The sequence below is a fragment of the Scyliorhinus canicula genome, chromosome 6 (genome assembly GCF_902713615.1).
Source record: "Scyliorhinus canicula chromosome 6, sScyCan1.1, whole genome shotgun sequence".
Lineage (NCBI taxonomy): Eukaryota > Metazoa > Chordata > Chondrichthyes > Carcharhiniformes > Scyliorhinidae > Scyliorhinus > Scyliorhinus canicula.
The window spans coordinates 155,218,768-155,239,543 of record NC_052151.1 but is presented as its reverse complement, the minus strand read 5'-3'; the positions used below and the strand labels follow the sequence as shown (position 1 = coordinate 155,239,543).

The window sequence follows — 20,776 nt, the reverse complement described above, 5'->3', positions numbered from 1 at the left end:
TGAATCGGTGGACTTCTATGACAGGAGAATTGGCACTGCTCCCTGACCAATTCGTTAACCGTTAATGGGCCAGCACCGGCATCACGTGGAATACGATCATTTCCAATGAAAAACGATGTCAGATTCGCCGAGTTCGGGATTGACACTCGAGAGGCTGACAAGCTGCAGTTGCATTTACACACTTCACTCCCCACATACACCATCCCAGCCAACAAGATGGCAGCACGAAGGGTGGCAACTTAGGTCGTGGACATTGAGCTCCAGACCCTGCTAGACGCCGTGGAGGAGAGGCAGGCTACCCTGCATCCGGGGTGGTTAAGAGGTTGCCTCCCACCAATGTACACCAGGCCCGGGCACTGGTGGCAGAGGTCATGAGCACCGTGGGCCCCACTGCCAGGACCAGACAGCAGTGCCAGAAAACACTGCCAGGGTGAGTAGGTAATCCTGTGCCCCTGGCATCATCCCTGGTCCCACACACTCGTAACCCCGTGTGCCCCCCCCACCACCTGGAAGGCGACCAAACTCCCATCCTGCACCACATACCAGCACCCATACCGGCCACCATGGCCCAATGGCCGGGTGCCCTGGCTACGAAGGCCACCAGTTACCCACCCCCTGTACTGCATGTGTCCGACTGTCTAACACCCCCCTACCACCCCTCAACCCCGGCCACCACCATCCACCACTCCAACACGCGGTCCAATCATGAGTCATTTCTTGTGCCTTGCAGGAACACCTGCCGATGAGGCGGGCCCCTCTGGTGCCCCCTTCCCGAACCTCAACCGCAACCTGAACTCCAAGTGGATAGCAGCAAGGAAGAGGACACGAACAACGTGGGGAGCACTCGACCAGCAGCCCGAGACACCCCCGGAGCACCAGTCCGGGGCGACACTGATTTCCTGACACAGCTGCCTCCAACCCCTCCACCATCCCAGAAACACTCACTTCAGTTGGGCACTTCAGTGAAGAGGTGCCTGGGGCACTTTTTAGTGTGCACCACACACACGCATGCTGTGATACAGCAGGTAGAGATAAGAACCCCCGAGGGGGCGGACGGTTGACGACTAGCTGCCGCCCAGTCGGGTTCTGGGCTTCTGGAAAGGGTGTCCCATTGATTGTGGAGATGCAGCCGCAGAGCCTGGGACTGCATGAGGGGTTATCGGCAAGCATCCAGCAGCTGCAGGTGCAGTCGGCAGAGTCCACCCGCCTGCAGGAGCAGGAGATGCTGCCGACCATGCGTGCCACCCAGGCCAACACCACACGGGTGGTGCCCGTGGTGAAGGGCTTGGGACAAAGGTATCAGCCATTGGTCAAGTTGTCCCAGCCCTGGGGCACTCTATGCGGGCAGTGGCCGAGACCCAGGCCTGGGCCGCCCTCTCACAAGCAACCATGCACCAGGCCAGCAGTGCCCAGTCACAGAGGGTCAGGGCTGATGGTGTCGCTGGTATTTCCCAGGCACTGGTTGTTGTGGCACAGACCCAGAAGGAGATGGCCCACTCCCTGAAGTAGCGTTACGGTCCGTAAGTCCAGAAAGGTAGACACCAGTTAAGTTGGCACAGGAGCAGCACACAGTATAGCGCTAGGGGCCAGGGCACAAACCTGTTATGTTCACCTTTGCACAATGAACACATGTTCACAATGTTTCAACCAGCCTCTGTGCTCTGTCAGACAGGTGTGAGGGATGGGCTGGGCAGGCTGCAGAGTGGGTGCTGGGGGAGATGTGTGGACGGTGGGGTTGGGTTTGGGTCAGGGACCCCAGTTCAACCAGCCTCACTGCTCCGGTGCCCCAAGCCTATCCCTCTCCACCTGCGTCCCTCTGCCCCCCCAGGGTTCGGTCGGACAGTGAGATGGAATGGCCAGCTAGCATGCAGGGAGGACCCAGGTGGATGGTGCAAAGTGCTAACGTGGGCAGGAGTCAGATGTTGTTAAACAGTGCAAAGCACCGGAGCTTGTCCCAGAGCTGGTTGTCATCTTCTTCCATCCCGTGGACCAGATCCGCTGTTACTGCCAACCCGGAGTCCGCACCCCATAAGTAATGCAGGTAGAAATCACGGATGGGGTTGCAAGGAGGGGGGACAGGGAAGAGTGTGCATGGGAGGAGTTGGTCGGCTGGGGAAGAAGGGATGGACTGGGGTGCCCGTCGGTGAACCTGGAGGCTATTAGAGCATCCCTTATGCGTTGGCCCTGCCGCAAACTTTGTGCGGCCTCCTATGCCTGCCCGGACCCCATGTCCTGCCCATCCTTGCCCTCCTCTGCATCCTCCTCATCGGATGAGGCCTGGTGTTCATCCTCCTCCTCCAGTACGTGCTTCTCTGCTTCACAGTGTTGTGGAGGATGCAGCAGGCCACCACAATGTGGGGTACCCTCCTGGCACTATATGGAGGGCCCTTCCAAAGCCATCCAAGCACCTGAACCACATCTTCATGATGCCGAAGCACCACTCGATCACGCCCCTGGTTGTGGTGTGGGCATCATTGTAGTGGGTCTCCACATTGGTCTGTTGACCGTATGGTGCCTCAAAGGGGTCAAGAATGGCGGCTGCATGTTAATTGAGTGGAACCCCTTTTGATTGGTGAAGATTGGCCATCATGGGCCGATGCTCATAGTGCACATGCATCCCGTCGATCACAACACTGGACCCGGGTGATCTCGGTGATGGCAGTGAATCCCGCTGCCAGGCATCCAGTTGGGCTCGGTCCACATTGATGTTGATGTATTGTGCCGACTGGGCATATAGGGCCTCCACGACAGCACGGATGCACTTGTGCACCGAGATTTGTGAGATCCCAGACAGGTCCCCACTCAGCACCTGGAAGGATCCTGTGGCAAAAGGTTCAGTGCGACCATCACCTTGACGGCCATGGGGAGCAGGTGTCCTCCCCATACCCCCAGGGTGCCACGTGGGCCATGATCTGGCAGATATGACGCACTGCCCCCCTGCTCAGCCGGAGTCTGCAATGTCACGGCCAGTCCGGCAAGTCCTCGAATGGCAGGAGCTGCCGGTACACACGAGGCCTCATGCAGAGCCTCCTTCCCACCTCCTCCTCATCCTGTTGGGCGGCTGGCTCTCCAACCTCACTGGCTGGATCCTAACCCTCTGGGGCACGCTCCATTGCTGCAGGATCCTCCCCGAGCAGCTCCAGCTGGTACAGCCTCAGTGTATCCCCAGGGCTGCAGCGACTAGGAAGAAGGCCACCATTCCTGATTGGATTCCAAAATCCAATGTCTGCTGGGGTGAAGGTTAGAGATGTTGGCATAGTGTGTACCCTCGTGCCCAACCTGGTCCACCGGGCTACGTAGTGGCCACGTTTTGCACTCCAGCCCCTGCACCCGCAGGTCCCCCATCCCTCCTTCCCCATCCCTACACGTTCCCCCTGGCACTCTGTCCTCCACAGTCCTGGCCCCATTAGTGCCCAGCACAATGGGGGCCTCTGGCTCTGGTGCCTGTCCATGGGGCCAGGGGTACCAATGCCAGCGGTATGCTCCGTGGCCCCTGTACAGGAAGCTCCTGAAGGGGCTATTGCAGGCATTGCCCTTGTGTGGGCCACGTGCTGCCCTGCCAGTGGGTGGTAGAGAGTTGGGAAGGGGAGTTCGTTAGGTGAAGTGTGGGGGGGGGGGGGGGGGGGGGGGGATGCGGGGGGTGGTGGATGTGTGAATCCGTACGGCCAGTGTCACTCTGCGTAACCACGGGCCATGGTGGGCGGTCAGTGGGGTGCGCAGCAATGGCATTTGTTATGGGCCAGGGTTTAGAGAACCCCAAAGTGTATCATGGAGTTCACCTGACCCACAACTTTTAATAGATTGTGGTATGGGGAGCACACGGCCCACTCTACAAGGTGTGGAACAGCAGAAATGAAAAAGTATTTTTTAAAGCAAAACAATGTTTATTCTATGAACTCAAGTTATTAACCCACCCTGCAGCAAAAAGCCTAAAGCGAAAGTAAAAAGCTGACAGACAGCCCAGCTCCACCCACTCTCTGACATCACTGCAGTAACAAACACCCATTTCTTAAAGGTACTCTCACTACAGATATTTATACACACACCCAATTATAAACACCATTTCTTAAAGGTACTCTCACATGACACAGTCCATGCCTGGACCCCCCCAGTCTCGTGAGGGTTGCCGCAAATACACGGCCCATCCCCACCCCCCTCCCCACCAGCCAGCCCACAGTCATGCATCTGCATGTCCTACCTCCTCTCTGCTCTCCCTCATCGGCGCCTGTTTTCCATTTTTTAAAACCACAAGTGCAACTTGTCCTCGGTATATCCTCCTGGCGGAACGGAGCATCGTGGAGGATACTGGGTCAGGCCCACTAATGACATGCAAACGACAGTTACTGTATGTGCAGAGTAGAATGCATTGACACCGCCTTCGAGGCACGGACCATGTCATTCTGGCGGGCGCCCAGTGCCAGCCGCAATTTTGGCCTTGTGACCGATTCTCCGGCCAATCACCTTTCCCGATTTCAGCATCGGCCGACGGAGAATCCTGTCCCATAGCTCTCTGCGCTGTTCAATATTGTGAATTTGGTTAGTAGGTCAGCTGCGTCCAATTCAAATTGGGTAATTCTGTGGACATTATGACAATATCCCTCTCCATTATCATTACCGCCCACCATGGCCCGTGGTTGCGCAGAGTGACACTGGCCGTATGGGTTCACCCATCCACTACCCCCAGCATTCCACCCCCCCCCCCCCCCCAGACTTCACCTCACGAACTCCCCCCTCCCAACTCTCCGCCACCCAATGGCAGGGCAGCACGTGGCTTTTACTCACTTTTCCGAAGCCCCATTGTTATAATCACAATCTTCTTACCACATGGGATCATTTGCTTCCCAGCTCTTGAGCAGTATCTTGGCACTGTGTCTTCAAAGCTTTCCTGTGCAGTCACCCATAGCGCTTTCAACACTCTCTGACACTGCAACTTTGTTAAGTTTTGACCAAAATGTTAAGGTTTGTCTCATGCCATATAGCATGATCTAAGTGTTCACCATGTCGTACCTTTACTTCATGTTGCTTCCAGACTGACTACTGCTGGGCACCATGTCATGTTGTTAGACTGATAAAGTTACCAATCACTCATAAGGGTGACACAAAAAGGCATTGTGTAAAAATGTTGTGAGCTCATTTAATTTGATTGGCACATGAAAATACTTATACATAGGTAGAAAACTTGAAGACACCAGAAGCAGGGCTGTGTGTGTGTGCTCTGCTCAAAAGCAAAAGTGAAATTAAGACTGGATCACATGACATACTTCCCTTCTCGTGATATCATGCTGCTGTCCTTAAGGGATAGCATTAGGTACTATGTCATAGAATCGTCGAATCTACAGTGCAGAAGGAAGCCATTCGGCCCATCGAGTCTGCACCGGCCCTTGGAAAGAGCACCTTACCCTATGTCCTGGAGTAAATTTCTGTTTGCTTCTTCACATCCGGCCATAATCTCATCCTCCTTACATCTGCAATCTTCTCCAGCTCTGTGATCTTTCATCATTATTCCTTACCCTCCATCTTTACATGGCACCAACACAATCACAATCAAAGCCTTCAATCATCATATGCGATTAGACCTGTCTACCTAACGGTTGTCCTCTTGCCCCCTTTTCTCCACCTTCAGAATTCTTCCCAAAGTCTGTCTCTTTGAAGTGCTTATGGTCTCTTAACTTTAATTACCTGACCAGTATCCACTCCATTCACTGTAAAGCTCCTTTGGGTGTGTGCTGTGTGAAGGCTGCAACATAAACCTATGTTATTTCTCATTAAATTACAGACGTAAAGAAACTATTGATGAAATACTTTTAAAAATAAATTTTGTGTACCCAATTCGTTTTTTCCAATTAAGGGGCAATTTAGTGTGGCCAATCTACCTAGCCTGCACATCTTTGAGCTGTGGGGGTGAAACCCACACAAACATGGGGAGAATGTGCAAACTCCATGATGTGTCAGGCAGGCTGGTTCGATGTGGACTGCACTTGATGCAGGGAAGCTAGAAGTAGACGTCTAACACTGGAGAAAATCCAACACTGTTTTATTCAACGATAGGACTGATGTACATGTTCAGCTGTAGGTCGACACTATACTGAACTGACTGGAGACCTTGTATTAGCCTGACCAGACTTACTAGCTACCACATGGTGTTTGCACTGGCTAGCTCGTGGACTCTGACTGTCTCAGTGGCTGGGTCCAGAGAGAGCGGGAAACCTATTGCCCTCTGGTTTTATAGTGGTAGTGTCTTGTCTGATGATTGGCTGCACTGTGTTGTATGCTTACTGGTCGTCCTGTATGTCAATCACTGCCTGTCTGCACCTCATTATATACATGAGTGGATATTATGACACTCCACAAGGACAGTGGCCCAGAGCCGGTATCAAACCTGGGACCTCGGCTCCGTGAGGCAACAGGACTAACCTACTGCGCTACCGTGCTGCTTCCGATGAAATACTTAATCCAAACATTTTTGCCATCTCAAATTAAGAATTAATTATGAAAATCTAGGCGAGCAAATGTAAAGTGACAAAGTATTTAATCAGAATTCAACCTATACACTTTTTGTACAAAATGGCATTCACTGTAAATAATGTAATGTGCCCAATGTACTGTAAACTATGACTTTATATGCCATGAAGCAACCACCATCACATTCATAGTGCATATGTTCCTTTAGCTAAGTTGTGTTTGTCTGGCTCACTTTCACAAAAGCAGCAGTAACTGTTCAATGGAAGCCAGCCAAGACAGCATAAAGTGTTGGCACATTCAGACAATTTCAACTCCTCTTGGTTTGACTCATGTATGAGCCAGACCCTTGTGGTGGCTTCATATGCTTCAGTCGTATTCTGTATCATTTGAAGGCTTCCCTTTTGGGTATCTTTAATTACTGTTCATTTGGTCTGTAACTCCCTTTCTGTCTTTAAAAAGCTTGGGAGCTCTAGCTTTGGGAATGACACGTAGTCCTGGCATGCACTTATGGGGGAGACTGTACTATAACTTTACCACTGATTGATTGTTAGTTCTTAAATCTCCCCCACCCCCCTTTTAATATGACGCCACTGAAAGCAAAGAAATAGTTTCCAGGTGAAGCCATTCAACATACTGAAGATGTTTCCCATGACTCCATCATTTATACTTCACATAGGTCTGTTCTATGCACCCATTTCAAAATGAGCTCATATCACATTACAATGTAGGCAGCATGTGTGAGCCGTTCAAGCATGATTGTGTCATAGCATTATGACATTGTCACATATTTAACTCTAGGACACCACTTCCTGTGTATAGTTGGTACTGCAAATTGATTTGCTACAAACAATTTTTAACATATCGGCTTTTAAAAAATTGAGTGATTGATGCTGAAGTATCTAATATTACAACAGCTCCAATTTCATAATCTACTTTCAATTTTACGGAGGCACATTTTCAACATTTGACTTGTGCCTGATGTGCTGTTAACTTTGATTATCTTAGGTGTTAAGGAGTCTTTCACCCAGTATACATTCAGGAAATTGAATCTGCATATCCAAACCGAATTTGATCCTGATAGTTTCCACACTCTCCTCTGCTCCAAGCAAGTGGAGGCATTGAAGGGGATCCAATTTCCTGTTTAATGTTGTTTGACTTGTCAGATGAGGAGAAAGCCGTCAGGTTTCTCAATGAGACTGTTTACACCACATGAATTTGAAGCCATTTACTTAGGTTGGATTTTAAACTAGAATCCAGAGATGGAAGACTAATTCAGATTGACAGTAAATTAATTTGCACCACACACACAATATATTTTTGCCATTGTTACCACAAAGGTGAGTATGAATGAAGGAGGTCATTCGGTCCAACTATAATATCCTTCCACAGACATTGATTAGCCTGTGACTTCCACTTAACAATTCCAGAGTGTTTGCATCTTCGATTTGAAGACCATTAAAAAAAAAATTAGAGTACCCAATTATTCTTTTTCATTTACGGAGCAATTTAGTGTGGCCAATCTACCTGCACATCTTTTTGGGTTGTGCAGGTGGGACCCACGCAGACACAGGGACAATGTGAAAACTCCACACGGACAGTGACCCGAGGCCGGGATCGAACCCGGGTCCTTGGCGCTGTGAGGCAGCAGTGCTAACCACTGCACCACCATGCCGCCCATGTAGAACATTTTTGGAAAATAAACTGCTTTCTGATATCAATTTGAAGCTTGCCTTTTACCTGTAATGTATCCATTTCCTCTTCAACTTCAACATAAGGGCAACAGCTTCAGCTCAAACTTGTTTTTTTAAACTTGACCTACTGTGCTTATATACATTGTGGCTTCTTTGTGTGGAAGAATAGTGTACCTTTTAAACCACAGAAACATTCTGGATCACAAATAAGAGAACTGGCTGAAACAGAGAAAATTGCTACTTTAAATTTAGTTAATTTGTCATCAGGCTTCCTGTCAACTTCTATTGGCATGTATGCAAATCAGTGCTGTGTAAAACCAAACCATCTGGTGGATGCCTGCTGGTTTGGCAGGTAAATGCATTGCGTGGCATTGTACTTGGCCATACACATCAGAAGGTTCCATGTTTGTGCTGGTTTTGCTGATCTCAATGAACACTATAATAGTGATGCTACTAGAAACTTCCAGCGCTCTGGGCTAAAAAGGATTTTAAAACTTTCCGCTTCTTATCGGTATCCAGTAACTAATGCTGGAAAATGTCCATTGATAACAGAATTCGCCTTCTCATCAATGTCTTCAAAACTTTCACTGTAGCAATTTTACAACTGCCTGATTTGATTTTCCACTGATGTCAATGGGAAGGATACTTGCAGTGTGTGAAGGGGCAGTTTACCCAATCGCATCAGTTTTCCAGTGAGCAGGTACTTGAACCACTGAGCAGCAATACAACATGTAATGTGTCTTCAGGAGAGGGCAGAAAAATAAAAGAGAAGGCTAGAAACATGGTAGATCAGTCTGGCTTGCTCTACTATTGATTTGGAAATAGCAATCTGTACGACAAATGGAAGGTCATGCTGTAACCAATGATGTGATCACTGATGGCAATATTAGATTTAAACAACTTCAGAAAATTGGAATGATCTTGACAGCACTTGTAATGCAAATTATTTTTTTGTAAAATAAGATAAGGATTTTGCATATGAAGCAACAATGTGCTATGTAGGTGCTCACTTGTGTTCTTTGCATAAGCCTTTGAAATCATATGAATTGGAAAATTAGTGTAAACAGCAAAGTGAATAAGGAATCCAAAGTAACTAGGTGCTGTTATTTATAATGACAGCACCCTCGGGTCCTCCAAGTGCAGATCTTGCACAGTAGGCCACAAACCAAAAGTATAGCTCTTGGGACTCGCAAAGTCTGGCTTGAGAAATTTGGCAGCAATAGTATTATTCTCATGCATATAAGGTTCACAGTAGAATTCTTATGCTCAAATCAAGAATAACATAAACTTCAATTTAATTTATATTAAGCTGAATATGTGGCATTTTAATATTTCAGCCAGCTGAGTTAAACTTTCAAATTGCAGTTTATAAATCAGCATATAATATGAGTTAACCTTAGTAAATGGGACATGAGACAAGAAAGTTGTGCTTTGTTAACAGATCCAAGTAGTCAGATTTGCTTTTAAGTATTTAACAGATGCTGTTACATTTAACATTTTGTCCTACTTTTCCACCACAGAAAATGCCCTAATTTGCCTCACTGTTCCTAAATCAAAATTTACTTTGCTTGTGAGTTATATGATTTAACTGTTTTTTTTTTTGCAGAATAGGCAATGCACTGCAGTAGGCAACCTCTTTGTAAAAAGCACAATGGGAATAAGATTGCATTGTGATGTTATACACATGCTAAACCCGCTAGGGCTCCTTTATGTTGTGTGAACCTGTCCATTGCAAGCCATACACAATACAAGTTCCTCTGTGGTTTCAGCACAGATCAATGGCCTGCAAGAAACCACCACAAGAAAGAGAATAAGGGGAACTGAAACCCTGTGGATTTCATAAAATGCAGACTGGACTCCCTCATGCTTCTTGGTCCTGGTTGAACCGTATTGATCTATTGAAACCATCTAAAAACGTGTCTATAATAACTACTTTGAGTCGTTTTCATTTAGTTCTTACCAGCCAAGTAATAATTTCCATTCCGTTCTGACTGAAGTTATGCATAGTGCTAGGTTGGGGGGTTTCTGCCATGTTTTGTTGTTACTCGCTCATTGTCATTTGGTGGTGATGGCCGGGGGAGGGGGGGGGGGGGGGGGGCAGGAGAGTGCGATTGTTTGATCTGTCATTACAACTGTTCTGACTGTTAAACTGTGTTGATTTGAAAACTAAAGTCAAACAAGGAAATGGGAGCATTTAACACTTGGTAATTTGCTGCAATAACCCTTGTTCTCAACTTTGTAAAATGCAGGTCATTATTTTGAAATCAATGAGACAGATTTGTTCCACAGATTTTATCTGCAGACCTTTTGGTTTTTGATGGCACGATTTTAATACAGCATTTTGGCATTTGAGTGCAGAATTAATTGAGCAACTCTGACAGACATGGTAATGGTGTCCGCAAGTCACTTATTCCAGATCATATTCCTTGCATTACCATAGCATCAGCACCTCCATATACACGCAATAGGTAGCTATCTCATCAAAATATTATATCTGACATACTAATTCCCCTCACCAGAACAATTGTGGTTCTAATCCCCCTCGGTTAACCTGCTCCTTTGACAGGTCAAAGCATGGGGCTGTGTTGCTGCAAACCTGTGGGGCAAGGGTCACATCATCACCACATCATTTCCATACATGTGTTAAATCATTCTATGTTTTGGTTTCGGAGGTTCCGGACATTCACCATGGATCAGAAAGGAAAATATAATCTGGATGGCCGTTTGTCACTTTTGTACATAGACAAAGAGATCTGGGGCCAAAATTGTTGATGGCCAGTCTGGTTGAGGGCTGAAACAAAAGACTTGAAATTAAGTATTGGAATGAAACGAAAAACTGTAATGCCCTCTGTGACCTGGCAAAGCCTCAAGGTGGCGGTGGCCTTAACAAAACTATAAAGGTACCTTTTTTCATATTTTCCAATACTCCACCTTCTATCATTTCACCCCTTGTGACTTATGCTGAGCTATGGTTGCATCACCAAGTCATCTTTAATTATAATCAATGAAGAGATAATTTTATGAAGTTCCAGTTCTGGCAGGAAATGTCACTCATGATTTACAACTGATGAATTTTAATGGATGGAGCATCATGATGACCTTTGCCCAAATTCCCAAAATGCTCTCCCAGTGGTCAAAGTTTCCCACTAACCTGCAATTTCCTAAAACTGCCCTTTATGTTTCAGCAGGCATGCAGGCCATGGAGGACACCAGCTGAGCCTAATGTTATTTTCACATGATGTCCGAGAAATTATCATTACAGATCCAGGAGGACCAGGGAGATTGTGATCAGAAACCAGAGTACTCCAATAAATTTTCCATTACACTTGGGTGTAACACATGCAACCTTATTATTTGCGCATCACTTATTTATGTCACTATTTGTGGGGAAGATGTGCTCATGGAAAACAACCAGTCCTAACAGTTCATAATAAGGAAAATGGGCTTTGCCAATTGTACGTTTAACATTATACAAACAGTAAAACATTATGCTGTAGATTCCTCACCAATGGTTTGGAGACTAGTATGAAATTCAGCCATGCAGAGCTGGAGTAATCCCAATCCAACGCATATTTAGTGATGAGTTGGTCTTATTCAAAGTATTGATTGACTTTATGTTCCCTTAGATGGCAAGGTAGGTGGCCGGGTGAGGTGGGCGGCCAGGGAAGGTGTGTGTGTGGAGAGGGGGGGGGGGGGGGGGGGGGGTGCAAGAACCAGCCATGCATGCCATTCCTATTTACTATTCAATATTCTCAGACATTATTTGATGGCAGAGTTGAGTGTGGGAGTTATATACTGTGAGATTTGTTTGGAGAAGTAAATTCAAAGTCTGGAAACTCACTGAAGCTCAAATCAGCTTCACAAAATACAGAGTTTGACATTGGATCTCTTGTGGCTGGGTTGTAGAAAAGCCAACAAAATAACACCATCAATGTGTAGGCTACACATTGATCCAATTCCACACATGAACTATCAATTAAATTTGCAAGATTATGGAGATATAATTGAGCTATATCTGGGAGATTCAGGACTTCAAAACTTAGGGATAGAATTTCCACTATCTCACTCCACATACTCTGCCTGTCAAACGGCATATGTCTTAATTGATTATGCAAATCAATTGTCATAGTTTGGGTAGAAGAGCGGCAAACTGGCATTCCCACTGGCATGTTCAATCATCTCCCCTTCCCCCCAGCTTCCTCTCCACTCCTTCACCTGCCACACCAATACATAGTGACTGTTTGCTCCTGTCTAACCCACAGCTACATAGAACTGTATGCTTCAAACTAGTCAATGAAAAGACCCACCTTCTATCCAAATGGCCACAGACTTGAATCTTGGGACTGGCTATACATCAGGGAAAAATTGCTGGCAGTTCTTGGTGGGCAACGTAAGGTCCCTGTTGCTCAACTATTTCACCTCCTGACAGGAGGAGATGAGGAGACATCAAGACGGTGTGGATGGGATGGTTAACCTTAACTTGGTTAAGTTCACACTATCAATTAAAGAATATGGCCCTCCTCATACATGCCTGCCTAATGATTACTTCAATATGTTTATTAATTTTAATTTTCTGTGGAATTTGGCTCGAAGACAAGTCCTTTGCCTAACTAGTCCGAAATTGTATTTTAATTTAGAGTACCCAATTCTTTTTTCCTAATTAAGGAGCAATTTAGTGTGGCCAATTCACCTACCCTGCACATCCTTTTGGGTTGTGGGGGGGTGAGACCCATACAGACACAGGGAGAACGTGCAAACTCCACACAGACAATGACTGGGATCAAACCCGGGTCCTCAGCGTTGTGAGGGAGCAGTGCTAGCCACTGCCCCACTGTGCCGCCCTCTAACTAGTCTGAAATATGCAGTTATATATAGGTGTGGATTAGATAGGAGTAGTATAGTCTCCTTGTGGTTTTGGAGCCAGGAGGGGGAAGGGTCGTGGAAGGAGTAAGTGGAGATAACCATTAAACAAGTGGGAATGTCATTTCTGCAGACCCTCCATTGAAAGTATGGCAGGTGATTGGCAGAATCAGTAAAACCGAGACTCGATGTAAATATGCTTCTTTTAATTTGCATTTACCCTTTAAAAAACAGAATACTTTTTTCATTCATAGGAAGTTCCAACAGAACAAATACTCCTTTTAGTTAGAAATTAAGTTTTGTGATTTCTTTTCAAATACATTTTGAAATATGAGAAAATAACTTGCATTTCAAAACCTGGAATGTAACATCAATAGCTAATTCTGCAACCAGCATTGTTTCCATCCATTGCTCTGCAGATATGATACCTATTTCATCATTAAAATCCAATCTTCATCTTTAAATTCAAACAAAAACATGAGGGTTCTTTGGTTCCAAGGCATCAAAATGACTTCCGAATATAAGTTTCGTTGACTGAGAAATGTTCTGAAACATCGAGGATTTTTCTTGTTCATTTTTTTTCCCTGTCATTTGAATGTTCCCTCTGAACTAGGAATGGGAAAGTTGGATGATGGGACGGACATGTCAAGCTGCATAATCAGATGCCAGAGGATGTTTCTGCAATAGATTGAGCTAATTTTACCAGTCCTTCCCCTCCCAAGGTGGAATATCCTGTTATCACATTCCAGTACTGTATATCTATTGGAAAAAGGCAATTGCAGGCAGTGATATTTATGTTTGTGTGACAGACAACCCTGGGGACATAACCTTTTGCTGCTTGGTTGATCTACCTGTGCTATTCCAAAAGATGTATTTTTGAAAGATGAATTAGATTTGCAGATCATTTTCCTCCTCTTGCATTATCAAACATGGAGCAAATTCCACTCACAGGCTGTATTGTTAATTTGTGCTTTTACACTTACCAACAAGTTTCCAGCTGTACACATATTTCAAAAATATGCAGTAACATTTAATCTAGACAAATCTTTTGAACCTGATTGCTTCCACCCCAAGGCGTTAAAAGAAATAGGTCAGGTTATTGTAGATATGTGAGTTTTAATTTTCTAAAGCCCTCTAAATCCATGTGCCTTGGGATTGGAAAATTACAAATGTCACTCCATTGTTAAAGAAGGGAGGAAGAGAGAAAACAGGTAACTACAGATCTATCCTTTTAACAGCAATTGTAGGGCAGTTACTGCAATCTATCATCACAGACAAAGTGACTGAGCACTTGGACAAGTATGAGGTGATCAAAGACAGTAAGCATGGTCTTGTGAAGTGTAAGTCATGTCTGACTAATCTCCTTTAATTTTTTTAAGAGGTCACTAGCACAATGGATAGGGAGTGTCTATGGATGTTATCTATATAGATTTCTAGAAGGCATTTAATAAGGTTTTGGACAAAGGATTATTTGCAAAAATAAGTGCATGGAAATGGAATAGGCTTAGATACTTTAACGTACTGATAAAAGGTTTCTTCCCAGTTTCAGTTATCTATATTGAGGCCATATATTACTACCCCTGTTCATACAGGTTGCTATTTCTGTTCATGGAGGCACGCTATTCCCAATCCTATTTATAAAGGCCAGACTTTTCCATTCCTTTTCATATAGGCATGCTATTCCCATTCCTGTTCATAGAGGCAAGTTATTCCCATTCCTGCTCATGGAGACTAGATATTCCCAATCATGTTCATAGAGGCCAGATATTTCCATTCATGTTCATAGGGGAATGCTATTCCTATTAATAGAGGCTAAATATTCCCAGACCTGTTCATAGGGGTCAGATATTCCCAGTCCTGTTCACAGAGGCCACATATTCCCAGACCTGTTCATAGGGGCCAGATATTCCCAGTCCTGTTCACAGAGGCCACATATTCCCAGATCTGTTCACAGAGGCCACATATTCCCAGATCTGTTCATGGAGGCCAGATATTCCCAGTCCTGTTCACAGAGGCCACATATTCCCAGACCTGTTCATAGGGGCCAGATATTCCCAGTCCTGTTCATAAGAGACATTCCACTTGGTGAATATATTTTCACTGATATTCCAGCTGCATCTTTTACTTGCTGCTGCCCATCCAATCTTTGAGCAGACTAAGTGTTGGGGATCGGCAAGACTCCTCCATGATGTGCGAATGTGCTCAAGGCTATCTGCAGCAGGTGGACTCTGAAAAAATATTTCATGTATTTGACAATACTTTTATTTTAAGATTCTCCCAATTGAATTAGACTTTGCAGTATTACATTAGCAGTCCCTTCTTGGAGAGAGCCTTTGCAGTGATGTTTTTTGGGTCAGGTGGCATTGGGGTCACCTCTGTTGGTCCAACTGAAATTGGCACAGAGGTTTGGGTTAAATGTTTCCTTTATTTTTCAAAAACGAATTCAGCCCGGTGGAAGATAACTTAGCAATAGAGGGCCAACGAATGCTTCCCCAAATCTAACTTTTATGTTCCTTGCTGCAGGTACCAGATGTGAGAAGATTGTCAGGAAGCAGAACAGCAGTGATTCTTCACAACCTCATCCCTTGGGGCAGCAAAGCATTGCAAGCTCCAGGGGATGAAAAGTGTACACGTTTGAGCGCTTTGCCTGCAGCAGGCCACGCCTCGTGATACCGCCCTTTCATTGCTGTTTAAACGTATTTGGAAGCCAATTTTTAAAAAATTATAACTTTCACAGAAACTGATGTATTTGTGGTGGAAATATGAAAGGTTTTTTTTTTGCAATGTAGTCATGTTAGGCTGAACTGAGATGAACTTGAGTGAGGAAAAGCAGCGTGTGTGTGAGTGGGAGGGGCACCACTGTCTTGACTCTGCCGTCTGTAACTAGAATACTGTGAAATGTTTAATGGTGACATTGTAACTCTTCTCCCTCACTTTTATATTGAAGATATGTACATTTAACCATGGCCGCCGTCTCCAGCTCCAAGTATTCTATAGTTTACGGTGAAAATCGATGGTACTGAACCGTATCCTATTAAATTCACAATCTTTCAGATTATATCTTTTCTGGTGCGCTGGACAATTAACCCCGTTATTTAAGCCCCCCCCCCCCCCCCTCATACATCTATTAAACCCCTGTTTTTTGTTTTTATTCAAATATAGAACCCGCCGATATTCGTTACATGAACCACACTGAAAGATTGTGCGCTTTGTGCGGGTTTCATTTCAAATTGAGCCGAAACTGGGGAGGAGAGTGGCAGGTTTGAGTGAGCAGTGTCGAGGCGCCACCTCCAGTCAGTCCTGGGCACTGAGATGGTGCTGGAAGGGAGCGCGGGCTGGAGCTTCACTCTGGTCCACGGCAGATGGAAAGAGAACCGCGTTGGCGGAGTTGACGCTGACCGTGTTCGGGGAGGGGGGGCAGACTCCGGGGGATAATCCCCTTGAGTTCTCGGTGTTGGCTGGAGCGCAAGAGGTGTGAACACAGCGGGTGTGTGGGGGAGGGGGGTGGAGTGAAGGGTTAAAGGCAGTGAAGGGTTAAAGGCAGTGATTTTTCACTATCTCGCCTCTCTCTCTTCCCCCACTCTTCCTCTCCTCCTTTCAGGGGAGGGTCTGCGCGACTATTGGATCTTTTGAAGGTGACGTACTCAGTATGAAAACATAATAACTAGTTGAGAAGCTGCAACAACTTTGGCAAAAGGCGTTGGGGAGACTGTGTGTGGATGTGATACAAAGTTACCGGGACTGAGGAGGAGAGCGCTTGGAAGGGGACTCGTCGCTTGTGGATCACTGCTGTTGTGAGGGAAAGAGAGAGAGTGGAGTGGGGAGGGGGTGGGGGAGGGAGGAGAGAAGATGGTTCAGCAAACTGCAGGGATTGAGGCAGAGAGCAGTTTGTCCCGGGATGCCACGGACAGCGAGGAGAGCGAGTTCCTGGCTTGCAGCCCCTCGGCGGCGTGCGAGGGGGCGGGGGACGAACGGGACCCGGACTGGTGCAAGACGGCGAGTGGTCACATCAAGCGACCCATGAACGCCTTCATGGTGTGGTCGAAGATCGAGAGGAGGAAGATCATGGAGCAGTCGCCGGACATGCACAACGCGGAGATCTCCAAGCGGCTGGGCAAGCGCTGGAAAATGCTGCGGGACAGCGAGAAGATCCCGTTCATCCGGGAGGCGGAGCGGCTGCGGCTCAAACACATGGCCGATTACCCCGACTACAAGTACCGGCCCCGAAAGAAGCCCAAGACCGAGGCGGGCAAGCAGCAGCCGGGGGCGCCCTCCTCCAGTCTGACACCGGAGAAAAGTCACAGCAAGAGCTCCAAACACTCGGGCAAGAAATGCAGTGGCGGCAAACTCAAACCTCCCAAATGGTGCGGCTCCTCCTCCTCACAGGGCAGCGAGCTGGCCGAGGACTTCGTCTTCGGCAACCTGAGGGGCAACAAGACTGTGAAGAGTGTGTTCGGCCGGGCCAGCAGCGAGGAGGAGGAGGAGGACGACGACGAGGAGGAGGTGGAGGAGGCACTGGAGAGCCGCTTCCGCCGGCGGGCAGGGGACGCTCCCAGCCCCAGGCGGGGCAGCGTGGCCGCCGTGCCGGCCAGCCCGACCCTCAGCTCGGCCGCCGACTCGGCGGATGGTGCCAGCCTGTACGAGGAGCGGGGCGAGAGCGGGAAGCCGGGCGGCGGCAGGAGGTGTATCCACCTGAGGGCCAGCTCTCCCAGCTCCAGCCGCTCGGCCTCCACCTCCAGCGAAGAGGCGGACGATTTGCTCTACGACTTCAGCATGAACTTCTCGGCGGGCGGCGGGAGCGGAGGAGGAGGCGGCGGGAGCGGCTCGGATCCGTTCAGTTCAGGGAATGTCAGCCTGTCCCTGGTGGACAAGGATTTGGACTCGTACAGCGAGGGCAGCTCAGGCTCCCACTTTGAATTTCCAGACTACTGCACTCCAGAGCTCAGTGAGATGATCGCAGGGGACTGGCTGGAGGCCAACTTTTCCGACCTGGTCTTCACGTACTGATTTTTAAAGAGGGACGACAAGAAAAAAAAACATTTTTTAAAACAAAAAAAATTGTTTTTTTTAGAAGAAAACTTTTTTTGTTGGTTTTATGACGGACTGCCAATGTTTTTATTCAAAACATAATTGTCACCATTGCAAGTCTCTCCAGGTCCGATCTGGTCTTGGAGTGGGATCTTCCCCCCTCTTTTCCCCCGTTATGTGTATGTGTGAGTTCCCACCCGCCCCGAAATGGGGCAGGTTTTGAAAAAATAACTATTATTTTGATTGGAAATCGTGGTCGGACTTTCGATAGAATCCTTTGGCGGCGCAGCAGTTAAAACTCCCAGTTTCTTGGACGCTCCGAGTTGGGACCACTGCTCAGAGAGAGAGGAGATATGGACACTTATACAGCTGCAAGGAGTTTAACCGGCAAAAAAAGAGAAACCCAGGCTTGTATATGAACAGTTTGTCTTACATCAAGACCCTGAAGTTATCTTGATCAGTTGTACTGTTTTAACCGTGTGATGTATCTGCCACTAAGACTGATTTTTGCTCTGTAAATTGTATGTTCCCTCACAATACCTCCTTGTACCACCGAATTACACAGGCAAGCGTAGACCTCAAGAGTATAGATTTTTTTTGATACATGCAGACCTCAAAGACTTTTTAAAAACGAAGAAAAAATACTAAATATTTTCACTTGTATTTTTCTACAGCTAAAAGGGAACCTTCTTGCTGTGATTGTCCAGTGAGAATTTCTGGCACTTCCTTTTTTTTAAAACAAAAGATTATTTTCCTTTTTTCTTCCCTCTTCGGCACGTGAACGTTGGTACGTCCTACTTAAAGGATTCAAAACTTTTTTTCTCCCTCCCCCCGGAAAGACAAAAATCGAAGCATTGTAATTTTAAATCTGCAAGTGCTCAGTCTTTTTGTACAGTTGTAGATTTAGATTTGTTGAATATTTGTAGGTAAGAAAATTTATTGAAAAGACGTGAGATAGAACTCGAGTCGTTCTTAGTGAGACTATATGTACTGTATTATATACTGTAGGAATTTTATGTGTAATCATACGCTGTGATATGTGGGTTCAATCCCGATGACAGGTGTGAAACTGGAGCATTTTTAACATGGCACATGTGAAATCTTAATTCATTGTTGTGCAATATGAAATACAGATCATCTGCACATTATTTTGTAGCAAACCTATGAACTAAAACAGACGTGTGCACTGTAATCATTGCCTGTCTTGATACTAAGACTGTATCGGGGGTGTTGGGGGGGAGGGGTGTGGGTTAAATAAAGAAATCAGCTGGAACTGATAGTAACAGAAGTATCGCCATGCATTTATACGGGATATTAACGTCGATCCGCTTACTAACCTCAACGGGAGGGGGGTGGAAAGAATTCTACTTGTACAAACCTGAAACAGATGGCAATAAATCTGGCATCGCTAAGTTTCTTATTTACTTTATTACCGAGAAACGTCATCGGTGAACGGTATTGGTCAGGCAAAATGGACATGGTCGCTTTAAATTCAAATCCCCACCCTATTTGAGTCACCATTTCTAACTGCGAGCCGGGTGTCCCTTAGTGGAGTAGGTTTACAGACAGCATGACTCCCAGAGGTCCGGGTCCTGAGACAGGATTGGCAGTATGTGCCCCAATGCTGTTTAAACCAGTTACTTGCACGATCACCCTTTTTGATCTGTGTTAGAAAACATGTAGGCGGGCTGTGCTAGTAAACTCGACTGTGAGAGCTGCGTCCCGATGCATTGAACAGAAAGGATCGTTTAGAAGAGCCGGGACTAATTCAATGTTGACTTTTTCTTTAAAAAAGTCTTCATTAGTCCAGGATTTGTCTGTGGTTATGAAAAATACATATTTAAAATAAACTCAATTTGGCTTAAACTCAATTATGGACTTAAATTTGTACATCAATCGATTCTTTCAAATCGTGTAATCTATTTTTACAAAGAGTCAAATAAGATGTTTCAAATGTCTTTAGTTAATTATTATAAACCACATAATACTGTACCAGCAGCAACCAATTACCGTGGTGGTGGGAGTTTAGGAACGCTCTGAACTGAATGCTGCACGTTTATACAGGCGTTCTTTTCCCCCGCCTATCAAATCTGCCATCCAAAAACTTAATACTGTTTCTCTGCAAATTGCTGTTTCTTCATTCCCAATGCCAAAGATGGTTAAATCAGTCACACCTACAGGCTCAACGATGGTGATTGACAGCCCAACCAGACACCGGATGGGAGATTGGATTATCTTTGGAAGGATTTGGGGGGGGGGGGGGGGGGGGGGGGGTGTGACCACGTATATCTCAAGAAGGTGCAATTCGATGGAGCTTTATACGGGGTTGGGATTTGTAAAATAAGTCTTAATATCAGGGACACCCCAAATGTTTTGTCACAATGGGTTGTTTAGGTAGATAGCTTGGAGTCGCATGGACCATGTACATTTTTTAAAAAATGCAGTTACCTGAATTTGCAGATGTCTCAAGTTACTGATATAATCAAGCAGACTGGGTATTCTGATTTAGGATTATCTGCTAATGAGGCAACAGCACTGGAAACTACTTTGCCAATCTGCAGTCCCATAATGACATTCTAAAGAGGGCCAACCAGCCAGTAAGAATTAAAAGTAAATCAAGTTGTCTGGGTTTCATGGGCTGTATTTGGTCCATGGGTGGTGTTTTGGGCACCCTGTAAGGTGAGTTTTAGCGACTCAAGGAAAGGAGTAGGAATGATTTACAGGGTGGAAAGCAC

The 20,776-nt window shown here is 46.2% G+C and overlaps 1 protein-coding gene across 1 annotated transcript; it reads left to right on the top strand.

Annotated features, from left to right (window-relative positions):
* The first annotated feature begins 16,480 nt into the window (after window positions 1-16,480).
* On the top strand, window positions 16,481-19,902 carry LOC119967592 (transcription factor SOX-11-like). The gene has a single exon (XM_038800318.1). The coding sequence runs from the start codon at window positions 16,863-16,865 to the stop codon at window positions 18,018-18,020; it is 1,158 nt and encodes a 385-aa protein (XP_038656246.1). The 5' UTR covers window positions 16,481-16,862; the 3' UTR covers window positions 18,021-19,902.
* Window positions 19,903-20,776: the final 874 nt, after the last annotated feature.

Bases quoted from the DNA above. Each gene is read 5' to 3' on its own strand.
- LOC119967592 (XM_038800318.1), top strand. From the start codon at position 16,863: ATGGTTCAGCAAACTGCAGGGATTGAGGCAGAGAGCAGTTTGTCCCGG.